The sequence below is a fragment of the Thermomyces dupontii genome, assembly GCF_041956625.1.
Source record: "Thermomyces dupontii strain NRRL 2155 unplaced genomic scaffold VTN31scaffold_5, whole genome shotgun sequence".
In the NCBI taxonomy this organism is placed as follows: domain Eukaryota; kingdom Fungi; phylum Ascomycota; class Eurotiomycetes; order Eurotiales; family Trichocomaceae; genus Thermomyces; species Thermomyces dupontii.
Window position 1 is genome coordinate 544,561 of NW_027192311.1, and position 24,068 is coordinate 568,628.

The window sequence follows — 24,068 nt, forward strand, 5'->3', positions numbered from 1 at the left end:
CTAAACGGTCGAATTGATTTCAATCATGGATTTCTTTCTCTCTCGTTCTCGGTGCAAGACATTTGCAAACGTCGTGTTCATGAACTGGAGAAATCACAGGCGACTACGACTATCGATTGCGGCATGCGGGCACATTCCAGCATTATCAGTCAGAGACGTGGCTTTGCCGCGGCAATGACTGTTCGTCCTGCCATACGAGTCAGTGAGCCCTCCAGGAGCCGGTCATGAACAGTCACACCTCGATATCGGGCCTTCACTTGCACAACCGAGCTCAAAATATCAGGAAAAATCAGATCCCCGCAATGTTCACCGATCCACCGCGTTCCAGAATGAGGCCCGACAGATGGAGGGATGGATTGAATCGGAGAAATCAACAGTCTAGAATCTGCATGCAAAGAAATATCTTTGTCCGGCCTGATCGGCATCGGAGCCTATGCGCTTTGTTTAATTTTGAATGCATCGGCGCTTATCGATGCTCGAGTTTACGCTCAACCTCTCCCTTGCGTCTGTGTGCACGACTCGAACGTTAACTGCACGGCGATATGACAGCCTGCCTCTACGCTGGGATCGACTGTTAGAGCATTGACCAGCGTCATGCGCTTGTCGTTTCATTGCTGTTACTGTCCAATTCCAAAAGCTGCTTGGGATCATGGTAAATCGGTTGGTTGACCGCTCATCAGGATCGGCGGAGGAAATTCTATGCAAAAAATTTGTCAAGACGCGCTAGGTCATAAACAGTTAGATCAATGGGGCTCATAAATGTTGATTGGTAGAAACTGATTTTGAAATTGAAAATTTGAAAGCCCAGATAGTTATTTCACTGATTTGTGACCCCACTCTTACCCTACTCGCATTAGACCAGTTGACGTGGTCGTCTAGAAGTTCGCATACATGCATAGTACAAGTTACCGCAGTCGCTGTGCGATGTGACTCTATGACTTCGGCTCTGCTCTGCTGCAATGCCGATTTGATGATAAGAGCTATCGCCAATTGCATCGTAGGATCGCGTCTCATCTCATATAGACTTCCTTATCCCAAGTCGAGCCTTCATTTGCCGCGTCTAGATACGATTGTTGCGTCCGACGCATTGGACAAGTCGAGCTTAGCAAGAATAAAGTCGCGCGTAGACCCCTTTGCCGTCTTGAAAGCTGTAGCGAGAATTCTACTAGCAACCGTTTTGTAAGCGTCGATGGATGTACATGCAGAGTATCCGTAACTCACTCAGTTCGGCCGAGGTGACATGCTGACCGCCTTGAGATCCGCATCATCTCCAAAAAACCACTAATACGGGCAACATCAATGGAGTACTAGTACTTACACCACCACACCTCACATGCTCCGACTCGGATTCTCCCGTCAAGCCCGACAAGCTCGCTCGCTCGGGTGTAGTATCGCGAACTACACCCCACCGAGCGAGCGCATCCGAATCTGGTTCTCGCATCACCGCCGGGCCTTAACCACCGCATCCACACCACCACCACAACAACAAGAACGCATCCCGCTCCGACAGCAACTCAAAGTCGAGGCCAAGCGCGAAAAAGCTCAAAAACGACAAAAGGGCAGAACCGACGCGCCGAGCCATGACGGTTGGGAATTGACGGTTGGGTTGGAGATCCATGCCCAGTTGAATACGGCAGCGAAGCTTTTTTCCAGTCAGTGCCGACGGGACAAATGGGTTTAGTCGACCAAAATCGCTGACCGGGCGTGTCAGGGGCATCGACATCGCTGAGCGAGACTCCAAATGTGAATGTCGCGCTGTTTGATCTGGCGTTTCCGGGCAGTCAACCGGTAGGATATTATTCCAATAAATTGACTTCCGGACGAAAATATACCAACGCTGGTGTAGGACTTCCAGGCGGCCTCTCTCATCCCAGCCATCCGAGCCGCGATCGCGCTGAATTGCGAGATTCAACCAGTGAGCCGATTCGACCGGAAACACTACTTTTATCAAGATCAGCCGGCGGGGTATCAAATTACACAGTACTACGGTAAGTTGCCAGATCTGTCCATCCTAGTTACAATTGACTAACAAAAGATAGAACCATTTGCCCGCAATGGCTACATTGATCTCTTCCGCCACGACGGAATCGCCCCCGAAGACGGCGACCACATCCGCGTCGAGATCAAACAGATTCAGCTGGAGCAGGACACGGCCAAGTCGCAGGAGTATCCGCCGTCGATGCAGCTGTTGGACTTTAACCGCGTGTCGCATCCGCTCATCGAAATCATCACGATGCCGCAGATCCATTCGCCGGCGACGGCGGCCGCGTGCGCGAGAAAGATCCAGGCCATTCTACAAGCCACCAGCGCGGTGACGACGGGGATGGAGCTGGGCGGCCTGCGCGCTGATGTTAATATCTCCGTGCGCAGAAAGGACAGCGATCCCGCGGCCGGACTGGGCCAGCGCACCGAGATTAAAAACCTGAGCAGTTTCAAAGCGGTCGAGGACGCGATCATCGCCGAACGGAACCGGCAGATTGCGATCCTCGAGGCGGGCGGGGTCGTCGAGAGTGAGACGCGAGGGTGGACCTTGGGCAGCACGGAAACCCGCAAGCTTCGCGGCAAGGAAGGGGCCGTGGACTACCGCTACATGCCAGACCCGGACCTGGGGCCCGTGGTCATTGACCGCGCGCTGGTGTCCCGGCTGCGGGAGACGCTTCCCGCGCTGGGCGACCAGCTGCTGGCCATGCTTATCGGGCCGGAGTACGGGCTGTCCGTGGAGGATGCCAAGCCGCTGATTGAACTGGACGGCGGCGTGCGGCTTGATTATTACCTGGACGTGGTCGATGCGCTGCGGGCTCTGCAGCAGAACCGGGGCGATGAGGCGAGCAAGACCACGCTGGGTCGCACGGCCGGCAACTGGGTGCTCCACGAGCTAGGCGCGCTGCTGACAAGGTCGGAGCTGCCGTGGCACGAGCACCGTGTCCAGCCGGCAACACTGGCATCGCTGCTCGACGCACTGCTGCGGAAACGCATCACGACCGCGACGGCGAAGCAGGTGTTGGCGATGGTGTTTGACGGCGACGCGCGGCCGATCCCGCAGCTGCTGGAGGAGGAGAACCTCGTGCTGCGGCCGCTGTCACGGGAGGAGTACGTGGCGCTGGCGCAAGCCGCGCTGCAGCAGAACCCGGGGATGGTAGCACAGATCCGGGATAAGGGGCAGATGGGCAAGCTGGGGTGGTTTGTCGGGCAGATGATGCGGCAAGGGGAGAAGGGGCGGGTGGAGGCGCAGCGGGCGCAGGAGATTCTTCGGGAGCTGATCTTTGGGGAACGTAGCTCGTAAACTTTGTATCTAGTAGCCTAGACCGTTCAACGCATGAAATCCCGAGCTCTTTGGAGTTTGGACTCTATCATCAACGACGGTCCCGGTCCGGTCGAGAGAAGAATTTCTCCGGTCGGATCGGACCGGCTATCCGCGGCCGATTACCCAATCGGACTATAAAACCAGTTGTCCCCTCAGTTCCGAAAATGATGTAACGGGCGATAAATTCTGTATCAGCGCGAACATCATTTCGAACTTGACCTTCACGGTCGACAGGACTCTCCACTCAGCATGACGGCGCCTCCGACAATCCGCCAGCGTTTTCTCTCCAAGCCGAACCAGCTGGGCGTGGTGGCGGTGGGATTTTCGCACGGGCAGGTAAATCCCTCATTTCAAGAGACGAAGTCAAAGAAAAAAAAAAAAAAAAACAAGAAAAGAATAGAGAGCTGACGTTGAATACCAGCCCAAACCCGGCGTCGAAGCCGCACCCTCTGCGCTCATCTCCGCCGGCCTCCTCGACCAACTCCGCGATGACCTCGGCTACGACGTCCATTACGACGACACCGTGCACGACTATGCGGACATCATGCCCGCCTCGGACCCGGACTACCGGAACATGAAGAAGCCCCGGGCCGTCAGCGCGGTGACGGAGCAACTCAGCGAGCAGGTGTACGCGCACGCGCGGCAGGGCAAGTTTGTACTGACGCTGGGCGGCGACCACTCGATTGCCATCGGGACGATCTCGGGCACGGCGCGGGCGGTGCGTGAGCGGTTCAACGGCAAGCGGGAAATCGCGGTGATCTGGGTGGATGCGCATGCGGATATCAACTTGCCCGAGGAGAGCCCCAGCGGGAACATCCATGGCATGCCGCTGGCGTTTCTGACGGGGTTGGCAAAGGAGGAGGATAAGAATATGCCGTTTGGGTGGCTGAGGGATGAGCACATGCTCAGCGTCAGCAAGCTCGTGTATATCGGGCTGAGGGATGTGGATCGCGCGGAGAAGCGGACGTTGCGGGAGCATGGGATTAAAGCGTTTAGCATGCATGATATTGACCGGTAATTCCTTTTCTCCCAACCCCTCTCCTCGGATTCACTCAGTCGTGAGGAATTTTGGCTAACACCGGTAGACACGGAATCGGCCGGGTTGTCGAAATGGCCCTCGCGCACATCGGCAACGACACGCCGATCCATCTTTCGTTCGACGTCGACGCGCTGGATCCGCTGTGGGCGCCCAGCACGGGCACGCCGGTGCGAGGGGGCCTGACACTGCGCGAGGGTGACTTCATCGCGGAATGCGTGCACGAGACGGGCAATTTGGTCGCGATGGATCTGGTCGAGGTGAATCCGAGCCTCGACACTACGGGGGCAAGCGAGACGATTCGCACGGGATGCTCGTTGGTGCGGAGTGCATTGGGTGATACACTGCTATAGATCTGTGTATGAGTACAGGACTCGTGTTATTATGAAATAGCTCCAAGCCGTTCTAGATATAACTATGCAGGTGGAGGTGTATACTTACTGATAAGCAATTGATAAAATTAATCTGACCCGATTGATAGCTCTCAGGATCGTGATTGGCTACACGGATCCCGCATCCGCAGCCAATGAACCATGGTAACCGTAAGGGACAGAAGGAGTTACTTCTTCGTTACCCCGACTACTGTCTGAAGACTCCTTTGTTGAAGAATTTCCGCAGCTCGCAGAATCTTGGACATCTACAGAGCACTTCTGTAGGGAATGCTAAACCGAGGCGAGAAATAACCCCGCCATCACTGATTCATCACTGCAGATTGAGGGAGGAAACCGATTGATCGCTCACCGACTGCGTGTCCGACTCCGATTCGAGAAATCGGCCAACAGCAAAACAAACACCGAAGAATCGGATTCGACGAGTAAAACGTTGGACGAACTGATTGAGGAAAAAAAAAAAAAAAAAAAAAAGAAGAAGTGCTGCCCAAGAACAACATACACGCATCTATCATGTTCTCAACAAACATTTCGTCCTAGTTGACTGACTCTGAACGCATGACATTCTACAACGACGAACCACAACCGCACCGCCACGCCATACTCATCAAAGCAATCTTCAGAAAAACAAAAATCGAGTGAAAGATGGCCGCACGCCGTCATCACCTCCCCCGCCGAAAATACCACTGGCCAGATATCCAGCTCAACATCTGGCTGATCATCGTCCTGGCGGGCTCGGGAGCCTGCCTGGGCATGTATGCGTGGTTGATGACCGTTCAAACACAACTCGATCTGGGGATACCATGGTCAGTACCTCCCTACCTACCTACCTACATCCTTCCCCCCGCCAACATTCAAACCTCCCATATGCTAACAGAGAAGATTATTTAGGTTATTTCCATTCATGGTCGCCACTTCCTCCCTCGGCGTCGCCTTCGTCGTACTCATTCTCATCCTCGCCGCGCGGCACTTCCTCCTCCCCGGAATCATCATGTTGGGAAGCTTTGTTCTCTTCGTGCTCTGGTTAACGGGACTGGTGGAGTCCGCGTTGCAGATGTACGGTGCCAAAGCAGATGTCAATGCGGATTGTCAGAATTTTGTCTCGAATATGCCGTATCGTGGGAATACGGTGGAGGCATTGGCGTGGCTGACGCAGAATAATATCTGTACGTTTTTCGTCCAAAGGATAGTAGAACTGTGTGTGTGTGCGTGTGTGTGTGGGTGGGTGCTGACTGATGCAGGTAATTGTTGGAAAGCTACGTTTGCGTTTGAGGTTGTCAACACGGCATTTTATCTCTGGATGATGATCATGTCGTGGCAGGTGCATCGGGATGCATTATGAGCGTTACGATTGATGAGTTACGAGTGATGATGACGATGATTCGATTCGAATGTAGATAAAATGTCATTCAAATGGATCCAACAAACCAGCCAACCACCAGCGCCTTGCATGCAACTTGTACACAATAAAAAAAAAAAAATAACAACTCCAAACCATCCAACTCAAAATCGAATAATCACCCTTTCACCCATTCTCAGCAGCCACCTCATCCTCCGTCGTCTGGTCATAACCTCCATCCTCAAACGCCGCAAGCATCTCCCGTTCCAGCGCGTCGTCGTCGTCGTCCGGGTCCTCCGGATACCCGTCGCCGCCGGCCGCATCTGGGTCCTGGTCATCCCGTGCCAGGGCTTCTTTGAGGTTCGGCCCGGCGCCCTCACGGCTGACTCGCACGCGTTGTGTCGGCCGGCTGTCCGGCCCTTCCTGGCCTTCTTCCGTCGTCGTCGGCCCTGTTTCTTCGGACTCGTCTGGTTCTCGTTTGCGCTTCTTGCTGCTTTCGGGTTCGGCTTCTGCTTCCGCAGTCAGCCCGATTTCGCTGTCGGTCGAGCTCTCGTCTTCGCTGCCGAGGAATTCTTTCAATTCGTTGTGCACCTCCTCCGCTTGCTCCGCATCGTACCCAATTGGTCCGAACGAGTCGATCCCGGAGGGTTGTAGGAGCTCTTCATCCATTTCTACTCGAGTCAGCTTGTCCTCATCAAAACCCAAGGAGAAAAAAAAATCTTACCCTCGTCTGATAATGATACCCCCGTGTCCTCGTCCGTTCCTGACAGCCAGTCGTCATCCAGATCCTCCTTCGACGGCGAGCTTTCGGCGACAGCATTCCCCCGGTCCTCCGGATGTACCGGAACCAGATACGGAGCTTCGTCTAGCCGTTGCCAAGCTGTCAGGCTGTCCAACAGCCATTGCGTCGTGACGATCTTGATCTTGGGATACCGTGTCGCCTCCCGCACCTTGGCCGTCCGGTTCCGCCCGGCCACCAGGTGTGTCACTCGCGACCCGATTCGCGTCGAGATCACCGCGCCAAAGCTTTTGGCCCAGAGCGAGATGTCCGCGTTCTGCACGTCCGTGCCTAGTGGTAGCACCCCGGAGAACACAATCACTACCCCGTCCAGAACCGGCCGCTTGATCTGCGGAATCAGCGTCTTCACGTCCGGAACCACCTCCAGATCGACGTCGTCATCGTCGCCGCCGTCGCCGTCCTTGGCCGGACGCTGCGCCCGTCGTCGGTCATACTCCTCAAAGAACATCCGGTGCACCTTTTCCAGACGCTCCTCCAGCTGATACAACTCCGTGTCGTGGTCTTCGAGCAAGTGATGACGATGTCGTGATTCATCTACGCTCGACGTCTCGCTGGCTTGCGACTCCGCAGCCTCCTCCGCATCCAACTCCTTTTGCTTCTGCAACAGCGGTCGGTCCTCCACTTGATGCATGATCGTCTCCTCCTGCTGCGTCGCCTGCAGCTGCAGCAGGCTCGGATCGTCGCCGCCGCCCATCGACACGAGTTGCTCGACTGTCGACATGTCGGTCTCCCCATTCCGTGCTGCCGCAGCCACGCCATTCACGTCAGGTGTTGTCTCAGCCGTCGCCTTACCTTTCCCCGCACCGGGCGCTGGTGTTAACTCCGGCTTCTTTGGAAGAAAACTCGAATTGATGTCACCAATGCCTACGAAAAAGTCGTACGGCGAGACCTTGATCAGGTTGTGGTTCCACCGCCACACGTCCCCGCGGTCATCGATAATGACCACCATTTTAGTGTCCACGGGGAACAGCCGCTGCAGATTTTTCGCCGTCAGGCTGCCACTCTCGTCGCGGCTGAGGATCCGGTCGCCAAACAGCTTCCCGTCCGGGTCGATGATCTTGGCAATGTTCTGCGCGTACGCCCGAGTCCCCATGGTGTAGATGTGCAGCTCGTACAGCTTAGAGATATTCTGCAGAAACTGCTCCAGCCCCGGCCGCAGCTTGATGTAGTACCAGCATCCCCGCATGCCGGGGGCATCGTCGGTCAGCTGGAACGCGCGCACGTCCTTGACCGCGTTGTGGTTGGGGTTACTTTCGTCCTCCTTCCACTCGCCGACGGTCGGGTCCACGGTCGCATGGATGATCGTCTGGTCGAGATCGACGACGAGCGACAGCCGCCGTGTGGACAGCAGCCGTCGTTTGGCGTCCTCTTCCACGCGCGTGGCCTCCCTCTCACTGACGGTGAGAGCGGTGTTGTCGTGAACCATCTGGATCGGGGCACGCATCGAGTCCATCACGTCCGTATTATACGTTGCGCTGCCCATGTCAGCAATCATCCTCCTTTTTCTTCGTCCGTGAGAAACCTACGCAGTCATATCTTTGCCGCATTCGGCACACATTCCTCCGAACTGAATCTCGTGCGAACATGGCTCGTCAATCTCAACAACATCAATTCTAACCGCTTTGTCAATTCCAACAGCAGTAGACAATTATAAAGTAAAGTCCATACTCACGGTCCATGAATTACATCCCCCTTCCGAATCTTCCACTCCACCACCTTGCCATCCACGGTCGACTGGAACCGCGTGGGATAATCCCGCACCACGTCAATCTTGTTGCCGAGCCCATCGCCCTCGGTCACCGTCGTCTGGTAAACGTACCAGAAGATGGCCTCATCGCGGTCGACCGTGTCGCCGGGCTGTTTGAGCAGCGAGGTCACCGTAATCGGGTAATGCAGGCCCGGTGGTAATCGCAACAGCATGCCCAATCTCGCCCTTCGCTATAATTCTTTTGTTCGATGAACGGCAGTCTCCTTTCCCAGTCCGTTCGCCTCGCCACGCACGAAGTAGAACAATAAACGTAAATCGTGATCGTACCGCCGTCGCGGTCAATCGGCCATGACCCGATCGATCGGCGCGCCTCGTAATCAATCAACACTCGTCCAACGTCCGACCCGATCTACGTGAGATCAAATCCGAGCGGAGTAACAAGCGACGGCGTCGCGAAAAGGAATTCGACAACAAAGTAACAAAGGCCAAAGCGCAGAGACAAAGGCGCAAAGCAGAAAAAAATTACTCGGACGATCGCGCAATAAGCAATAGCCCGAAAGCTGCCCAATTTGTGATTATTCAAGTAAGCAAGCTCTCTGAATCCGAAATCAAAGCGGCGCGCGTGCACGCTATGACTCGTTTCCACGGCAGCGTATTGTTGAGGATTGTCGGGTCCGCTCGATGATGTCGCTGCGTGCAGGCGCGGCAAGTTCCAATGGTTTTCTCGAATAATGGAACCCTCGAGGAAAATCACAATTCTGGTTAAATAAATGACGTGGTGAAAGAGGAGACTCCAGGCCTTGGTTGGAGGAAGCGTTGCGTAAAGACAGACGAACGAGGTTGATCAACGGCGCGCAAACTGCCGAATATGGTTAGGTGTACGGTAATAAATACCGTAATGTATGTAATAGTAACACAGTTCTGCGCTGATGTCATTTCCAGCTGATCTGTGGTTCGGGCTGCTACACAGGAGCTGCGATCGATTCACCACCGATGCCTCACAGATTATGCCTCGTAATTATATATCCCATGATATTCCATACATAGCCACACTACATGGATCCGAACCGAAGCAACGGAGCATAAAGATCATCCCAGCAAGCCAGGCTTGTCAGACCAGTTCCAATCATGACCCGCATCTCAGCCAAATACTCAGTTCCTAAAACGATGGAGAAAACGAGAACGCAACAATAAAAGAATAAGCACAGGTTATGAATGAACAGATCGTAAGGATGCCTCGTCTATTTGGCCTGGCCAAGCTTGACAACATCGTTGCCCAAGTCGTAAACGCTGTACCATTTGCGCAGGAAGGCGTCGCCCAGGATGGCCAGCGGGCCCGCCGGAGCCGGGAAGTCCATGCCCATAATGGCGCTGATGCAGGAGCCTTGCACCTCCAGAGTGTAGTCGTAGGAGGTGATGCTGAAGTTGTGACCTCCCAGGTTAAAGGTGAGGTCCGGCAGACCGTCCCGCTTCTCGCAGTCGACCGTGTACTGCCCGGTCCAGCTCTTCTCCGCACCAATTGCGCGGTTCCTATTGACATGTCAGCATCTGCATCGAATTAGAGGGAGAGCCCAACGCACAAGAGCTCCGCAAGGTCAGAAGGCAGCGCAATCAGAGACGTGCCCGTGTCCAGGGCTGCCCCCGTGTTCTCCAGCTCGGCAACGTTGTCACCAAACGCAATCGAGTCCAGCTGTACCTCCCAGTAGGCCTTGCGACGGACTGGGATGGTGGTGAGCTCGCCCTTGTAGTGATCCTTGTCAATACCACCAAACACCACTTCAGAGTCGTCACCCTCCTTATTGGCGTCTCCCAGGTAGAAGGCGAACACGGGCTCGTCAACCAGCTTCTGGTTCACGAGCTCGTAGAACGGAGGGGTGATGTGGTTCACCGAGATGGTGTCATAAGCCAAACCAAGGATGCCGTCGAATCGGCCAAAGGCAAAGGTCAGGCCCGGCTCCTTGGTAACCTCAGCGAAGATCTGATTCTTGATCACCAAGTCCCCAAGCGCTACATTATCCTGGGACACGAAGCCCTCAACGGCACCAGAGCCGTACCTGATAGCAAACTCCGAGCCGTTGCGCGTATAGGTGGAGGACGCGGACGAGTCGTACTTGTTGTGGAGGTAGCATGCAATCGAGCCGCACTCGGACGACGGCACCCACAGGTTGGAGCTGCCGGTGTCCAGAACGACCTTGAAGGTCTGCGGAGGAGTGCCGATGGCAATCTCAGAATAGTCTAGCCCAATTAGCAACGGGCGCAAGGTGGACAGAGATAGAACACCTACACTGAGCGTTCAAGAAGTTTTCAATCGGCAGGGTGTGTCCGCCATCCGGCTTGATGGAGGTATCCTGGAGCACATCTTCTGTCTTGGGCTGGAAGCCCATGTACTTCTGGCCGAGCGATCGCAAATGATCATCGAGACTGCGCTTCTCCTGCCCAGTACATCAGAGCCACTTCTCAATCCAGACGACATCAAGACTGTTACATACAAATCGCTCCGAGACGGGGATCTTCTCCAGCTTCAACTTGTGCACCTTGGCGGTGGCCGAGCCGAGAAGCGCCGCGGCGGTGAGCAACGCAGTTGTCTTCATGGTGGCCAACCGAGGTCACCAACAAAAATCACGACGAATAGAGAGAGACCTGAAAGAACGATCGATGAAATCCGTTGTGGATAGAGAGTGATTGAAGGCGAGGGGAGGGAGTGACGATGAGGATGTTGTTAAGCAGGCTGCCTGGGTTAGTTACCTGTTTTGGGGCTTGGACCCCGGCCCCACGTGACCTGGATCTGGGGCCCAATCGGGAGAACGCGCGGGTGCGGAATAGTGGAACCGCCAAGATCGTATGACGTTAGACAAGACAAATCAGGGAATTACCTAAGATACTGTACTCCGTACGTCGTATTCTGTAAGTTACAGTATCGTACCATACCTACTGTTCTGATTACCTGAATTCCGTCACATGAAACTGTTTGCCTGGAAGCTACAAACTCCATGCAGAGACAGTAATGCGAGACCCTCCATTGCCATTCGTTTACAGTACAAAAAAAGCCATCTGCCCAATACATCTGAAAATGGACATTGTCCTCTATCGGTAGAAATCGAACCTATAAAGGATGTCAGTACCCATTGCCCAAGTAAACAGAGAGCCGGGACCACGCACTTGTCAGCCTCTCCTGCCGCCCTAACCTGGTTGGAATACGCGTCCTCCAGGTCAGACTGGATGATGTGGTAGCGGTTCTTGCGAACCGCACGCAACCCGGCTTCCTGCATGATGGCCGCGATGACTGCTCCCGACAGCGGCTCATTGCGGACGATGAGGGAGTCCAGGTCAACTTCGGGCGACAGAGACATCTTGGACGCGATGGTGGTGAAAATCAGACGCCGCTCCCGGCGATCCCGCAGCGACGGGAACTCGATCTTCCGGTCGAGACGACCTGGGCGCAGCAGCGCCGGATCCAGCGTGTCGGCCCGGTTCGTGGCCATGATGACTTTGACATTGCTGCCCTGGTCGAAACCATCCATTTGGTTCAGCAGCTCCAGAAGGATACGTTGCACCTCCCGGTCGGCACCAGTCTGCGCGTCGAAGCGCTTGGTGGCAATGGCATCGATCTCGTCGATGAAGATAATGGCTGGAGCGTTCTCTCGGGCCATCCGGAACACGTCTCGCACCATCCGCGGGCCTTCGCCCAGGTATTTCTGCACAAACTCGGATCCGACGACACGGATGAAATTGGCCGTGGTACTGTTGGCCACGGCCTTGACGAGCATCGTCTTGCCGGTTCCCGGAGGTCCGTAGAGTAAGACACCTCGAGGAGGATCGATGCCTATAATCGAGTTAGCCTTTTGTCTTTCGAGTAGCTAGGACCGATAGATGCGACATACCGATCTGCTTGTACAAGTCTCCCTGAGTCAGGGGCAGCTCCACGGCCTCCCGGATCTCCTGCTTCTGCATATCCAAACCACCCACGTCCGCATACGTGACATCGGGCTTCTCATGTGCGCCGAGCATAGCAATTGACGAGTCGGCCTCGGGTGGCAGGATATCCACGAGTGCGTTAGAATGCCGATGGAGAGCGACGGAGGACGACGGCTTGAGCTTCTCCCGGTCGAGCGTCGAGAGGATGCGGACGACGTAGTTCGATCCCGTTGAGGACTGCACGATTCCAGTACTAGTGACGGTCAGCGGTGATCCATCGATTCCGCGAGGTCAGCATCATACTTTTGATCGATTGCCTCCATGAACTGCCCGATGACCAACGGCACGCTCTGTATCCGCTTGATTTCTTCTTGTGCTCGGACGAGTTCTCGTTTCAAGCTCCTGAGACCATGATCAGCAACCCGTGCGCTGTCTTGCGCAGCTCCCACGAACCTTTGCTCATCCTTGATGTACTCCTCCTGCAAGCGAATGTACCTGTGCCGGCATGTCAATCATGGCGTCCGCGTGCTCAGGGTCGATCCACATACTCCAGTTGCCGCTCCAGTCGCTTCAGTGTCGCATAGTCATCACCGCTGTCACTCCCGGAGCCTTCCAAATTCTCGATGGCGGGGACGATTGCGTCGGAGAGAGCTGGCCGCTTGTGCGGCGCAGAATTGGGCGTTGGGGTCTCGACGGCAGCCTCCGCCATGGTCACTTCGCTCCGGCCGGCAGATGTGATGGACTTTTGGGAATCAAGTCACCGAAATCAGGAACCAGACAACGAAATCCGTGTCGATGGGAGAGATCGTTTTGGTGCAGTGCTCGAAGCTTCTGTCGCCATCAGCACCAGCCATTTGGCGTCACTTAAGCTGCCTATATCTCACGTGACTACGAAGTAGAGATGTCTCGATGCCTGACAAATCAGGCTACGGTTAACTTAGGTAACTTGAAGGAGTGCCTCCGTCTCACGCCTTGTTCTGTCTCCATCCCGGGGGCCTCAGTCAAGGCTTCGGCTGCTTCTCTGCCGGCCATGCGGTTGGCTCAGCGCATTGCAATGAACTTCACCGCGGGCTTCCTAGGATGATTGTGTGGTATATCAATGCAATGCCCAATTGGCTCTCGGTGTCGTTGTTGGGACAGAGGGTTGGGCATTGGAATGGACATGAAAGCTCCTGGAGATCCAATCAATCATGGGATTCCTCGTGGTCGCTGTGTGTACTCTGAGCCGGAAACAAGCCAGATTCTGTAGACACAGTACATATGTCACTTGGGAACCGATGATGATTGAATGACTCGCTCATGGCCACGGGCCGGATCGGACGGATTCCAGATCTGAGGCATCCCGGCCCGATCCCGCCATGCCCATGTCCGTATGTACTAACTAGGTTATATCAACCCAGCGGAATACCGCCGTAGAACGATGAGGCAGCTGGTCCGCTCCGCTCCAGTTCTCCGGTGGTTTCTCCGGGGGAGGATCGGAGCCGGCCCAGCTCGGCTGGCGGCTGCCGTCTGGGCTTGGAGCTCGGCCGGTTCCGAACTGCAGTCTGTACGAACACAAACGATGATTATGACTCTTGATCGACTCGTACAGTATCTGTGAAAAATTCCTGCTGCTTTCTGGTCAAAGAGGCGCGGGCGGCGCCAAAAGCGGCATTATATAAAGCACGGAGTACATAACTCACCAGGTTATTGGACAAGGCGCGAACGGGACTAGCCTCGCAACCAGAAAAAAAAAATCTCTGAGGAAAATCTGCATTCTTGGACCCTCGCTTTGAGCGCTGTTTTCCGGTGAAACCACGATTCCGCTGCTCGTTCCTGCGGCTGTTCTCATTTGCTGCTGATAACTAACTACTTACATATTTTATATTTTCCCCTTTTCCGACTCGCTCTTTTTGCGCCGCTGATTTGCCCATCGCTCGGTGGGTTCAGCGTTGTGACTCAGCCCAGCCCTCTCTCCTTGACCGGCTGACTCTCGCCTCCGCTTGTTCCATTCCTGCCTCCGCCCCTCCCCTCCCAATTATTACGCTCTTTTCCGCTGTCTCCCGGAAGAAAAATAGCCCTGCCGTCCCGGTAAGAGCTTACGGACTAACATTCTGCATAAAATTCCGCTCTCTCCGTCGGATACCCCCCCCCCCCCCCCCGGTCCGCAACCCCCCATTCGTTCCTAGTACCAACCCTAACCCCTCGTCCCCGGGCCTCGGTCCGTTCATCCTGCCTCGGTGCTGTATCCCCGGAGATCGGCCGCTGCTCGCAGACGGCGCATTGCTTGCTGGACGCCGCCTGTTGCAACTGTGACAGGCTATCCGCCCTTCCAAGAACCCTGCTTTGATTTGATCATCGGGCGGCCACCGCCACACTCAGCCGTGTTGCTGCCTTGGTGCCTGATCCCGTGACCCCAGCCAGCCCAGTCTCCAACTCGCTTTGCCTGGCCGATCCCTCTGCTCAAGCGCTCTGCTATTTTGGGAATCCGACCTCATCGTCGTTGCGCCTTTGCTTTATTTTGGCCTCGATAAGCCAACCTTGTCGGTAAGTACGCGCCTTTCTCCGGGCCCCCTGCCCTTGAAACAACCCCCGGCGCTCCAAGCGGTACCATGTTGCAGCCACGGGCCCAGATCGGGGCAATGGCCGCAGGCGCATGTTTCGGCGGCGACCACTCATGCCTATCTCTGTGTCACCGCGTGCCGGGTCAGTGTCCAGGCACCCTTGACGCGTCCCAAATTGAGCGTCTGCTTTGTGGACCAGTGTTTTCCCAGAGGAACCCGCTTCGGGCGCGCCCGGGTTCTCGCGTGTCGTGTTGTGTACAACTGGCTAATCAGTGATCACATTGGGTGCAGATGGGTTGGTTGATCCTCACGACATGAATGCCTGGCTCTCGGACGCCTCGACCCTACCGAACCAAGAGAATGTGTCGTTCAATGGCACCATCGATCCGGCGATGGCTTTTCTCCAGCCAAACTCCGCGCCGCAGGACCCGTCCCAGTTTCAGCGCATGTTCAACAATGGCCTCGCTCGGAACGTTTCGCCCGGATTTCACACCCCCAATCAGGTGATCCCGTCCAAGCGACCACGTCCCGACGACGGCATGACCATGTCTCCGCGCCCAGCACCCGGTGCAATCGCCGTCTCGCGATCGCAGACTCCTCAGCAAGTGCCCTTCACGGGCTTCCAAGGCCCCGTGAACGGAACGCAGTTTACAGCGTCGCCGGCGGCGTTTCAACACCTTCAGCAACAACAAGGATCGGCGAACCCGACTCAGTCTCCGGTGCTGCAGGATTTCGACCAGCATGGCTCGCAGAGAATGGACACTGCCTCTCCGAGCCCGTTCTCCTCCGGGGCCCCTCAAGTAGGCTCGGCGATGTCACCAACGCGGTCGGACCAAGGCAGCCGAGTCAGCACTCCGCAGAACAATAACTTTGTGCCCGGGCAAACGTTTCCACAGGGGATGGCTCCGCAATTCGCACAGTCGCCGGCGATGACGTCCGGTGCCAATCCCGCTTCGATGCATGCGATGCAAGCACATCCTGGTAATCTGCCACAAGGGCTCTCTCCGTCCGCGCTGGCGGCACAGCAGCAGCGTCTCTATCAAATGCAGCTGCAGAATCAAGCGCGCCAGCTGCAGGCAAATAATCCAGCATTGGCCGGACGTCCGGGAGTCGGCATGAACAACCCCGCCGGCAACCCGTCAATATCCGCGATGGCGCGGCCGCAGCAGCACATCGGCAGGCCAGGGGGACAGGAAACGTTCCTCAGGTTGTTACAGAAGTTCATGATGACGCGCAACCTGCCGTTGGATCTTAATCCGCATGTCGGTGGGCGCCCGGTCAATCTGACCCAACTCTATGCCATTGTAGTCAAGTCGGGTGGATCAAAGAAGATCACGGCAAACAAGATGTGGCCTGTCATTGCGCAACAATTACAGTTCCCCGTCATGCAGTACCCTGGTTTGGCCGGGGAGCTCCAAGAGGTCTTTCGGAAATACCTGGCACCGTATGAGCAAGCGCTGTTAAGTTCACAACAAAAACAACTAGAGCAAATGCAGCAAAACGCCGCGCACAGGCCTTCGGGGGACCTCAACGGGATGCAATTCCAACAACCGGGTGTCCAGCAGGGCCAGCAGTTCCCGTCCTCGCCGCAAGTGGGCGCGTCCATGCAAGGCCCCGGACAACCAAATGCTGCGAATGGGTTAGTCGCTCCGCAACAGTCGCGGCCGAAAGCGGCGCCCCCGCAGCAGCCCCAGCATCGGCCGAGCAGCTCTCGACAGTCGCAAGGGCCGCCGGCGTCCGCTGCTGATGCTGCCGCGCAGGCGCGGGCCGAGGTCGCACCGGACAGCAAGCCGGAACAACCGCAGGACTTGCATCGACCCATCGACGAGGAGTTCAAGCCGATGGTGCTGCCGGATACTCGCCGGCACGGACCCGTCGTGGTGGACGAGGTCTACCAACTAGGCGAGGATATTGCGCGACTGAAGCCGAATGTCCCGTCCTTTGGGGAACTGGGGGTGATTGACCTCCACGCCTTGAACATGTCGCTCAAGAGCGGATTGCATGCGGAGGTGCGCATGGCGTTGGATACCTTGACAGTCATTTCGGCGGAGCCAATGGTGCAGATCCTGCTCGACAATTGCGATGATCTGGTCGACACGTTGGTGGACTGCGCCGAAGAGCAAGCGGACCTGCTCGCGGAGCACACTGCCGAAGTGTCGGATGTGATGCTGCTGCCTTCGTACGAAGAGACAACGCGAGCCTGCCGGCTAGAGATGTCCGCGCTGGTGGACGTGCCCGAGTTTGGCAGCTTGGACTATGAGCTCGACCGGGCGGCGGACCGACTGCTGTGCATCACAACGATCCTGCGCAACTTTTCGTTCTCGGAAGCAAACTTTAACGCTTTGGCCACGCCCACTGTCGTCAAATTCATATCCACGATCATCCGATACCTCGGGACGCGCCACATGTTCTTGCGAACGCATAGAAACATCATGGACTTTATGAAGGACATCGTGACGTTCTTGAGCAACGTTGCTCACAATATCCACCTGCCCGGCCGGGAAGAGGCCTTGTCGCTACTCCATTTCCTGCTCTCCTTTGCCCCGCTGCCTGCGCCGACCCCAGGCTCCGACGGCATCACGTTCCCACCCTACAACCCCTCGATCCACAAGTACACACCATCGGCGATCGACGCGCTGGCAAAGCTCCTCGCTCGAGACGATCCCAACCGCATGCTGTACAAGGAGCTTCTCGCCGGGGACGAGCCACAGGCGCAAGAACTGCTGACACGGGCGTTCGGGCTCGCCATCTGCACGATCCCGGAGCAACCACGCAAGCCACTTGTCGTGGCGGAGATGCGCAAGATTTTCCTGATGCAAGGCCTGCTGGCCGCTGACATCCTCGCCGGTCTAGTGGACGGTTCTCTCGCGCGACAGTGGCTCGAGTCCGTGGACGGGTTCGCCGTGCACCTGCACCGGCTGTGCTGCCTGATCAGTACGGACCGTGTGCCGGCGCATCCGCGGCAGATGCAGATGCGCAACCACGTCGAGACGGACCTGCAAGCCTACGTATCGATCTTCAACCGCGGGATCAGTGTCCTGCGACGGCTGGTCGAGAAGTCGAAGCAGGAGGATCCGTCGGCACCGCTGCACTATCCGTCGGGTGTCCTACCTAAACGGGAGTCTTTACTGGGGGCGCTGCTCACGCCATCACTAGACCGCAATGTCGTCGAGCAGTTGGTCATGTATGCCGGGTTGGGAGAATAATAATTCAAACGTCACGAAAAGAGAGAAAAAGAAGAAAAGAACCAAAAGAAAAAAAAAGGATCATGTTGAATCAAAGAGGGAAGGGTCTCCGTGTGTGCTACGTGCATGGCGTCTGCGTATGTGTGTGTGCGTTATGGAGCGATTCTGATCTGGGGTGTTGTTTATGCCTTAAGTCTTCTGAATGTTGTGTTATTCATTATCATTGCGAGGAATTTGTGTGTCTATTGCTTTGTGTTGTTGCTCTCAGCTGATGTGATGGTTCCGGATTCCGTTCAGTGTACAGAGTACATATTGCTACAATAACTATATCCTTTATTCAGAGATTTTTTTTTTTCTTTTGGCTCATGGGTCAGGGATGTAGTTTAAACCGCCTAAATAGATTGAAATCAGAAATTCATAATTTCCATGCTTTTGTCTCATTCCCTGACTACATACAAGAAGAGCATGGCAGAGAATAATACATCCACCGTCCAGGTCCACGTTTCACACGATGCTGGCAGACCGCTTCATGCAAAGGTGAGGAATAAGAAGAGTCATTCCCGCGGGCAACAGAGGATGAGTAAAGAATAACAATTGAAAATCAACACGCTCCAACGCCGATAATCGAGACAGAATGTCACACCCAGAAAAGAAATGGAAGAGAGGATCCTCCGATGCCACCATTGTACATTCTTTTCTTTTTGGATTTTCTTTTTCTTCCCTCCGTATTTTTTTGTTTGTTTTGAATCGTCGTGGTCATTCAGCGTTTCACCCGCAAAATGGATATCGTAGTGCGGTTCTTTAGAAATTCCGCTCGAGTAAGAATTTCTGAATCTCGGGTTTACGCCAGCCCTGCATTTTTCGTCAGCCTAGTTTATTTATTTATTCGAGCAAAAGAGAAGAGAATCTACCTTGACGATAATATGCCCCGTCAGTCGATTAATCGACACATCGGGACTCTTCTTCTCTCCCGGTGCACCGGTCTCCACACCCAGCGCGCGCGCAAGATCCGACCGCAGCGCCTCGAGATCCCCTTCGGCCTTTTGAATCTTGGTCTGCCGCTTGGTGCCACCGGCTTTGGTCACGAGGTAGACGGGCAGTTGGTTGGAAGGGGTGCGACGGACAAAGTAGGGAAGGTTGGTGAGTTGCAATGGAGGAGGCGTCTGAGTCTGATTCTGAGATTGAGTTTGGGATTGCGCGTCGCTGGAGGAGTTTCGAGACGACGAAGCGCTGGCGGCGGGGGATTTACGGGTGAGTTTGGCGAGGAATGTGCGGGTTTGCTGGATGGGGAGGAAAGAGTTCGAGGAGGAGGAGGAGGAGGAGGTGGTGGTGGTGGTGTCTGTTTTTCGTCAGTCAATGTTCATGTTGATTGGGAATTGTAAATCCCCGGATGAATTGGGAAGAACTTACGCCATTGAGAAGCTCGCAAAGGCGTCGACAATGACTGCATCGTCATCGTCCTGGCGAGCTTGCTACTCCTCGTCGACGACACCGGCACCCAGCTCATCCGGCGACGGAGCGTAGCCGCGGCCGGGCGAACTTGTAATGAAGCCATGGCGACAGAGGGGAATGACTAGACAGGCAAAAGGTCTGTCAGTCAATGAGCAGCTGAATTGGCCCTGCTCTATAGACACACTCACAGCTTCAAACATCAGATGCTCTCGCAGCAAGATTTGACGGGACTCCGGAAAAATGCCAAGGCTGGATGGCGCTAGTCCGTATTAGGGATAGTGTAAATGCGGGCTCCCAGTCTCCCACTTTGATTTTTTGGCGAGAAAAAATGAAAATACAGCCTCGGAGTAGACAAAACACAAAAGCACATTGAGTCGTGAATTGCAATCATGGCAGACAAAACCCCTCCGACCGCCGAGTCGCTGCTCAAAGGCGCGGCGCATCCGCCCAAGACGGACGAGGAGATCGCCAAGGAGTACGACCTGCTGCCGAAGCTCGTGCCCTATCTCGACCGACACCTGGTGTTCCCGTTGTTGGAGTTTGTGAGCGGGCAAGATGACCCTGAGAGTCAGCAGGAAGCGGCGCGTGCCAAGTACGAGCTGCTCAAGCACACCAATATGACGGACTACGTGGCGAATCTGTGGCAGGAGATCAACAACTCGGACACGATTCCGGAGGAGTTTGTCAAGAAGCGGGAGGAAGTGCTGGCGAAGCTGCAGCAGTACCAGGACGAGAGCAGCAAGATCACGGGGCTGTTGCAGGACGAAGCGGTGGTGGGCCAGCTGCGCAGCGACAAGGCGGCCAACCTGCGGTTTCTGGAGGAGCAGCACGGCGTGACGATCGACATGGTGAATATTCTCTACGACTACGGCCGGTTCCAGTACAGCTGTGGCAGCTACGGCAACGCGGCGGAACTGCTGTACCAGTTCCGCGTCCTGTCGACGGACAACGACAAGGTCGCGTCGGCGACGTGGGGCAAGCTCGCGTCGGAAATTCTCACGACCAACTGGGAGACGGCCATGGAGGAGGTAACCAAGGTCAAGGACTCGATCGAGACGCGGTTCTTCAACAACCCGCTGGCCCAGCTGCAGCACCGCACGTGGCTGATTCACTGGGCGCTCTTCCCGTACTTCAACCACGAGCCCGCGCGTGATGTGCTTACGGATCTCTTCTTCTCTCCCGCCTACATCAACACCATCCAGACGAGCTGTCCCTGGATCATCCGTTATCTCGCTGCCGCGGTCATCACCAACCGCAGCCGCGCGCACAAGAACACCAGTCTATACCAAAAGCAGCTCAAGGATCTGACCCGGGTGGTCCGCCAGGAAGGCTACGAGTACTCGGACCCCATCACGGACTTTGTCAAGGCCCTCTACGTCGACTTTGATTTCGAGGAGGCGCAGAAGAAGCTCGGCGAGGCCGAGGCCGTCCTGCGCTCCGATTTCTTCCTCGTCTCGGCGGCGGACGCTTTTATTGATGCTGCCCGGCACTTGATTTCGGAGAGCTACTGCAAGATCCATCAGCGGATTGATATTCGGTGCGTTTCTCTCCGGCAAGAAAAAAATAATAAGGAAAGGCTCTTGACTAATTTGGATAGGGACCTCTCCACCCGTCTCGGCCTCAACCAGGACGAAGGCGAGAAATGGATCGTCAATCTGATCCGCGATACTCGGGTGGACGCCAAGATCGACTACAAGGAGGGCACCGTGGTGATGAACCACCCGCCACAGTCGGTCTATCAACAAGTGATTGAGCGGACAAAGGGGGCATTCTTCCGGACACAAGTCCTAAGGTACTTACTACCTCGGCAACTACAACAAGGGCATCGGCTAATGAATCACAGTGCGGCTGTGAAATAAATAAACAGGGATGACTTGGAATCGGTCTTTGATCACGATGATTGATCGATGAGATGATTCGATGTGGTGCGTGTGCGGGATTTGTTTGCTGGTTGGCGTTATGTTTTGGCTCTTTATTCGTTTTTCTTTCCCCTTTATTTCTAGTCATATCTTTTCTTTCCAGTACTGTACTCGGTATGAGGTACTGCCTGGGGCATGAACGAGGAACCACTACTACGAGGTCATAGAGCGAATGAACTGCATGCATGTATGTACCGAACCCTAACGGCATCGACTAAAAACGGTCAAAATGGGACACTGGCATGCACATGCGATGTTGACGTGTTCTTCTCCTTCTCGAAAGGAAAAAGAATCCGAACTAACCTTGGCCAATCTGCATCCATACATTTTTTAGGGTTTGTGGGGGGGTGTGTTTGAGCTCCGCTCCTGGCTTTCCCGGTTTAATGTATGTACTGGTACCTGAACCGCGGGGGGAGGAGGGGGTTTGCCTTGATGGTGTTGAACTTCTGTATGTATGTACATGGTCCGTGTCATGTCTACTCTTGTGCTTTTGTGCGATTCGTTGTGTGTGGGAGGTCTAGAACTTGTCGATCAGTCAATATATTGTAAACGTTCAGTGCATGATTCTTTCATGGTGATTGGGTACTTCGCTAGGAACAGAATGCCATATAGAAAAGAATAGGTACTTGATGTCAAATGCAGTACATAGTATATCCAGGTGGTATACCGAAGTACGTCCATTTCCGTTGCCCTAAACCAATCCTCCCATGCATTTACTATCAATTAGATCGATCAATGTAAATATACCCTGAAAACCAAACCCAAGGCAAGGCACAGTAATGATATAGGCTAGGGAATCAGACAACCGCCTCCATGCAAATCTCATCAAAAAAGAAGAAAGGACTTGTATCAACGCCGCCGGTAAGAATCATAGGAATCATAACACGACGTCGGCCGTGGCTTCCTCGGTCGCCTTCGTTGCTTATTCTCGGGCACGGGAATCGGTTCATTGATATACGGCTCCCATGTCGGGGACATCATTGGGCCGAGGCCAGCGTCATGCAGCATGCGCGCGGCCTCCTGGCGTTCGTACTCGCGGGAGAGGAGTGCGAGGTCGTCGATTTGTTCCTGCCAATTGAAATTCCACGGTCAGGGAGTGGGACAACGTGTCGGGATCCGGATATCTCGACATACTCGAGTCAACGGCATCCCCTTGATCAAATACCCTTCTCTTCCCTTTTCGTGGGTCAGGACCGCTCGTTCTTCCTGGTTTGATTCTTTCGCAGAGGTTAAGTTGAGTACCTGATACGTGTACGGCCGCGCAGAAGCATCCGGGCCAAGGAAGTAGTGGATATGGCTCAGTACAACATGTCGGGAGAGTCCGTAGCCGGGGAGCCAGTATTGCGAGTCTCGCGGCATTGGCGGTGCAAGACGGCGAATAGTAATAGTATTCACATATGACCAAAAGGATATGACGGGGGGTGTGTGTTGTTGCTCGAGGGTTAGAGATATTGAGAGGTACCTTCGAGTAGGTATTCAGTTTATATATATGGAGACACCCCGGCTTCATCCAGGCAAGATAGAGGTTAGGGTTTTTCTTCCGGTCAAATTGGACGAACCACTGCTCGATATTAGGCAATGGATCAAATCGCCTTTGTGCATTGATCGCGGTTAATCTCGTCCCCGCCTCTCAATTCAATGTTGGGTGTCGATGCTCCAGCATCGATCAGTAGAGAGCTTCCGCCTCACTTCGAGAAAAAGTGAGGCTAACAAACCAACCTGATGAATTACCTAACATTTGATCTGCAGTTAGCTGAGGAGTCCGATGGACCGCACAGCACCATAGGCCTATACACATGCAGGCCGTTTGTTCGGCGGTTGTTTGTTTTCAGTAAATGGCTTCGCCAATTGTCCTGTTCAGACCGTTCTCGATCTGCAAGGCAAGATGGGGCATGGACGCGGGGGGTATCCTCAATGCCCGTGCCCTGAATCCCCTGGGTCCGAGCTCGAAGAATTGATATCAGATCAAGATCGTCGATGAAGGCTTGAAGAATGTTTTCCATTGATCCGTGTTCTGCATCTCGCTCAGCCTGGAAGTCGTCATGCTCCATCGTCCGTTCGGACCAGTACACTTCCCATGGAAAGCGTAAACAGTACCCAGAGTTCGACCCCATTTTAGATTGTGCAAGAAAGAAACATGTTTCTGAAAGCCAATCAAGCCAGTCCCACTTGCTGCATCCAGTTCATGGAGGCAATGGGCTAAAAGTTCATAGTGGTCCTGACGTTGGCACTCAAATGGCGGTCTGGACACGCCGGCGCGGAAGGATCACCGACTCCCGCGCTGTCTGTCGAAGGTACAGCACTTTTGCACGGCCAGGGAAATGTAACCGTGGATATGTATTCGCTGAGTCGAGCGTCGATGAATTGCGATGATGACGAATCTGAGTGACCCTCTCTCTGTTCTGAATGACTGATGGTTGAAAAAGAAAATAATGTCGGAAAAGCGACCAACTCGTGCTAACGATGCAAGACCACAACC

The 24,068-nt window shown here is 54.8% G+C and overlaps 11 protein-coding genes across 11 annotated transcripts; 5 read left to right on the forward strand and 6 right to left on the reverse strand.

Annotated features, from left to right (window-relative positions):
* Positions 1-149: 149 nt before the first annotated feature.
* Positions 150-425, reverse strand: VTN31DRAFT_5473 (uncharacterized protein; the record flags this gene model as incomplete). Its single annotated transcript, XM_069405976.1, has 2 exons — positions 150-187; positions 239-425. The coding sequence occupies 2 exons, from the start codon at positions 423-425 to the stop codon at positions 150-152; spliced, it is 225 nt and encodes a 74-aa protein (XP_069259630.1).
* A 908-nt stretch (positions 426-1,333) lies between these two features.
* On the forward strand, positions 1,334-3,283 carry VTN31DRAFT_5474 (uncharacterized protein; the record flags this gene model as incomplete). The annotated part of the gene is made up of 4 exons (XM_069405977.1): positions 1,334-1,652; positions 1,712-1,788; positions 1,847-1,988; positions 2,040-3,283. The coding sequence occupies 4 exons, from the start codon at positions 1,334-1,336 to the stop codon at positions 3,281-3,283; spliced, it is 1,782 nt and encodes a 593-aa protein (XP_069259631.1).
* A 270-nt stretch (positions 3,284-3,553) lies between these two features.
* VTN31DRAFT_5475 (uncharacterized protein) lies at positions 3,554-4,693 on the forward strand (the record flags this gene model as incomplete). The annotated part of the gene is made up of 3 exons (XM_069405978.1): positions 3,554-3,640; positions 3,726-4,318; positions 4,390-4,693. 3 exons carry the CDS (start codon positions 3,554-3,556, stop codon positions 4,691-4,693), a joined length of 984 nt encoding a protein of 327 aa, XP_069259632.1.
* A 681-nt stretch (positions 4,694-5,374) lies between these two features.
* VTN31DRAFT_5476 (uncharacterized protein) lies at positions 5,375-6,071 on the forward strand (the record flags this gene model as incomplete). Its single annotated transcript, XM_069405979.1, has 3 exons — positions 5,375-5,535; positions 5,621-5,895; positions 5,971-6,071. 3 exons carry the CDS (start codon positions 5,375-5,377, stop codon positions 6,069-6,071), a joined length of 537 nt encoding a protein of 178 aa, XP_069259633.1.
* A 183-nt stretch (positions 6,072-6,254) lies between these two features.
* VTN31DRAFT_5477 (uncharacterized protein) lies at positions 6,255-8,787 on the reverse strand (the record flags this gene model as incomplete). The annotated part of the gene is made up of 4 exons (XM_069405980.1): positions 6,255-6,739; positions 6,793-8,342; positions 8,394-8,480; positions 8,540-8,787. 4 exons carry the CDS (start codon positions 8,785-8,787, stop codon positions 6,255-6,257), a joined length of 2,370 nt encoding a protein of 789 aa, XP_069259634.1.
* Positions 8,788-9,816: 1,029 nt separating this feature from the next.
* Positions 9,817-11,166, reverse strand: VTN31DRAFT_5478 (uncharacterized protein; the record flags this gene model as incomplete). Its single annotated transcript, XM_069405981.1, has 4 exons — positions 9,817-10,105; positions 10,156-10,810; positions 10,860-11,007; positions 11,065-11,166. The coding sequence occupies 4 exons, from the start codon at positions 11,164-11,166 to the stop codon at positions 9,817-9,819; spliced, it is 1,194 nt and encodes a 397-aa protein (XP_069259635.1).
* Positions 11,167-11,659: 493 nt separating this feature from the next.
* VTN31DRAFT_5479 (uncharacterized protein) lies at positions 11,660-13,199 on the reverse strand (the record flags this gene model as incomplete). The annotated part of the gene is made up of 6 exons (XM_069405982.1): positions 11,660-11,678; positions 11,735-12,398; positions 12,457-12,743; positions 12,794-12,892; positions 12,944-12,985; positions 13,039-13,199. 6 exons carry the CDS (start codon positions 13,197-13,199, stop codon positions 11,660-11,662), a joined length of 1,272 nt encoding a protein of 423 aa, XP_069259636.1.
* A 2,148-nt stretch (positions 13,200-15,347) lies between these two features.
* On the forward strand, positions 15,348-18,239 carry VTN31DRAFT_5480 (uncharacterized protein; the record flags this gene model as incomplete). Its single annotated transcript, XM_069405984.1, has 1 exon — positions 15,348-18,239. The coding sequence occupies one exon, from the start codon at positions 15,348-15,350 to the stop codon at positions 18,237-18,239; it is 2,892 nt and encodes a 963-aa protein (XP_069259637.1).
* Positions 18,240-19,019: 780 nt separating this feature from the next.
* Positions 19,020-19,773, reverse strand: VTN31DRAFT_5481 (mitochondrial 54S ribosomal protein mL49; the record flags this gene model as incomplete). The annotated part of the gene is made up of 3 exons (XM_069405985.1): positions 19,020-19,070; positions 19,130-19,557; positions 19,629-19,773. 3 exons carry the CDS (start codon positions 19,771-19,773, stop codon positions 19,020-19,022), a joined length of 624 nt encoding a protein of 207 aa, XP_069259638.1.
* A 286-nt stretch (positions 19,774-20,059) lies between these two features.
* VTN31DRAFT_5482 (uncharacterized protein) lies at positions 20,060-21,529 on the forward strand (the record flags this gene model as incomplete). Its single annotated transcript, XM_069405986.1, has 3 exons — positions 20,060-21,207; positions 21,268-21,462; positions 21,514-21,529. The coding sequence occupies 3 exons, from the start codon at positions 20,060-20,062 to the stop codon at positions 21,527-21,529; spliced, it is 1,359 nt and encodes a 452-aa protein (XP_069259639.1).
* Positions 21,530-22,438: 909 nt separating this feature from the next.
* VTN31DRAFT_5483 (uncharacterized protein) lies at positions 22,439-22,948 on the reverse strand (the record flags this gene model as incomplete). Its single annotated transcript, XM_069405987.1, has 2 exons — positions 22,439-22,657; positions 22,724-22,948. The coding sequence occupies 2 exons, from the start codon at positions 22,946-22,948 to the stop codon at positions 22,439-22,441; spliced, it is 444 nt and encodes a 147-aa protein (XP_069259640.1).
* Positions 22,949-24,068: the final 1,120 nt, after the last annotated feature.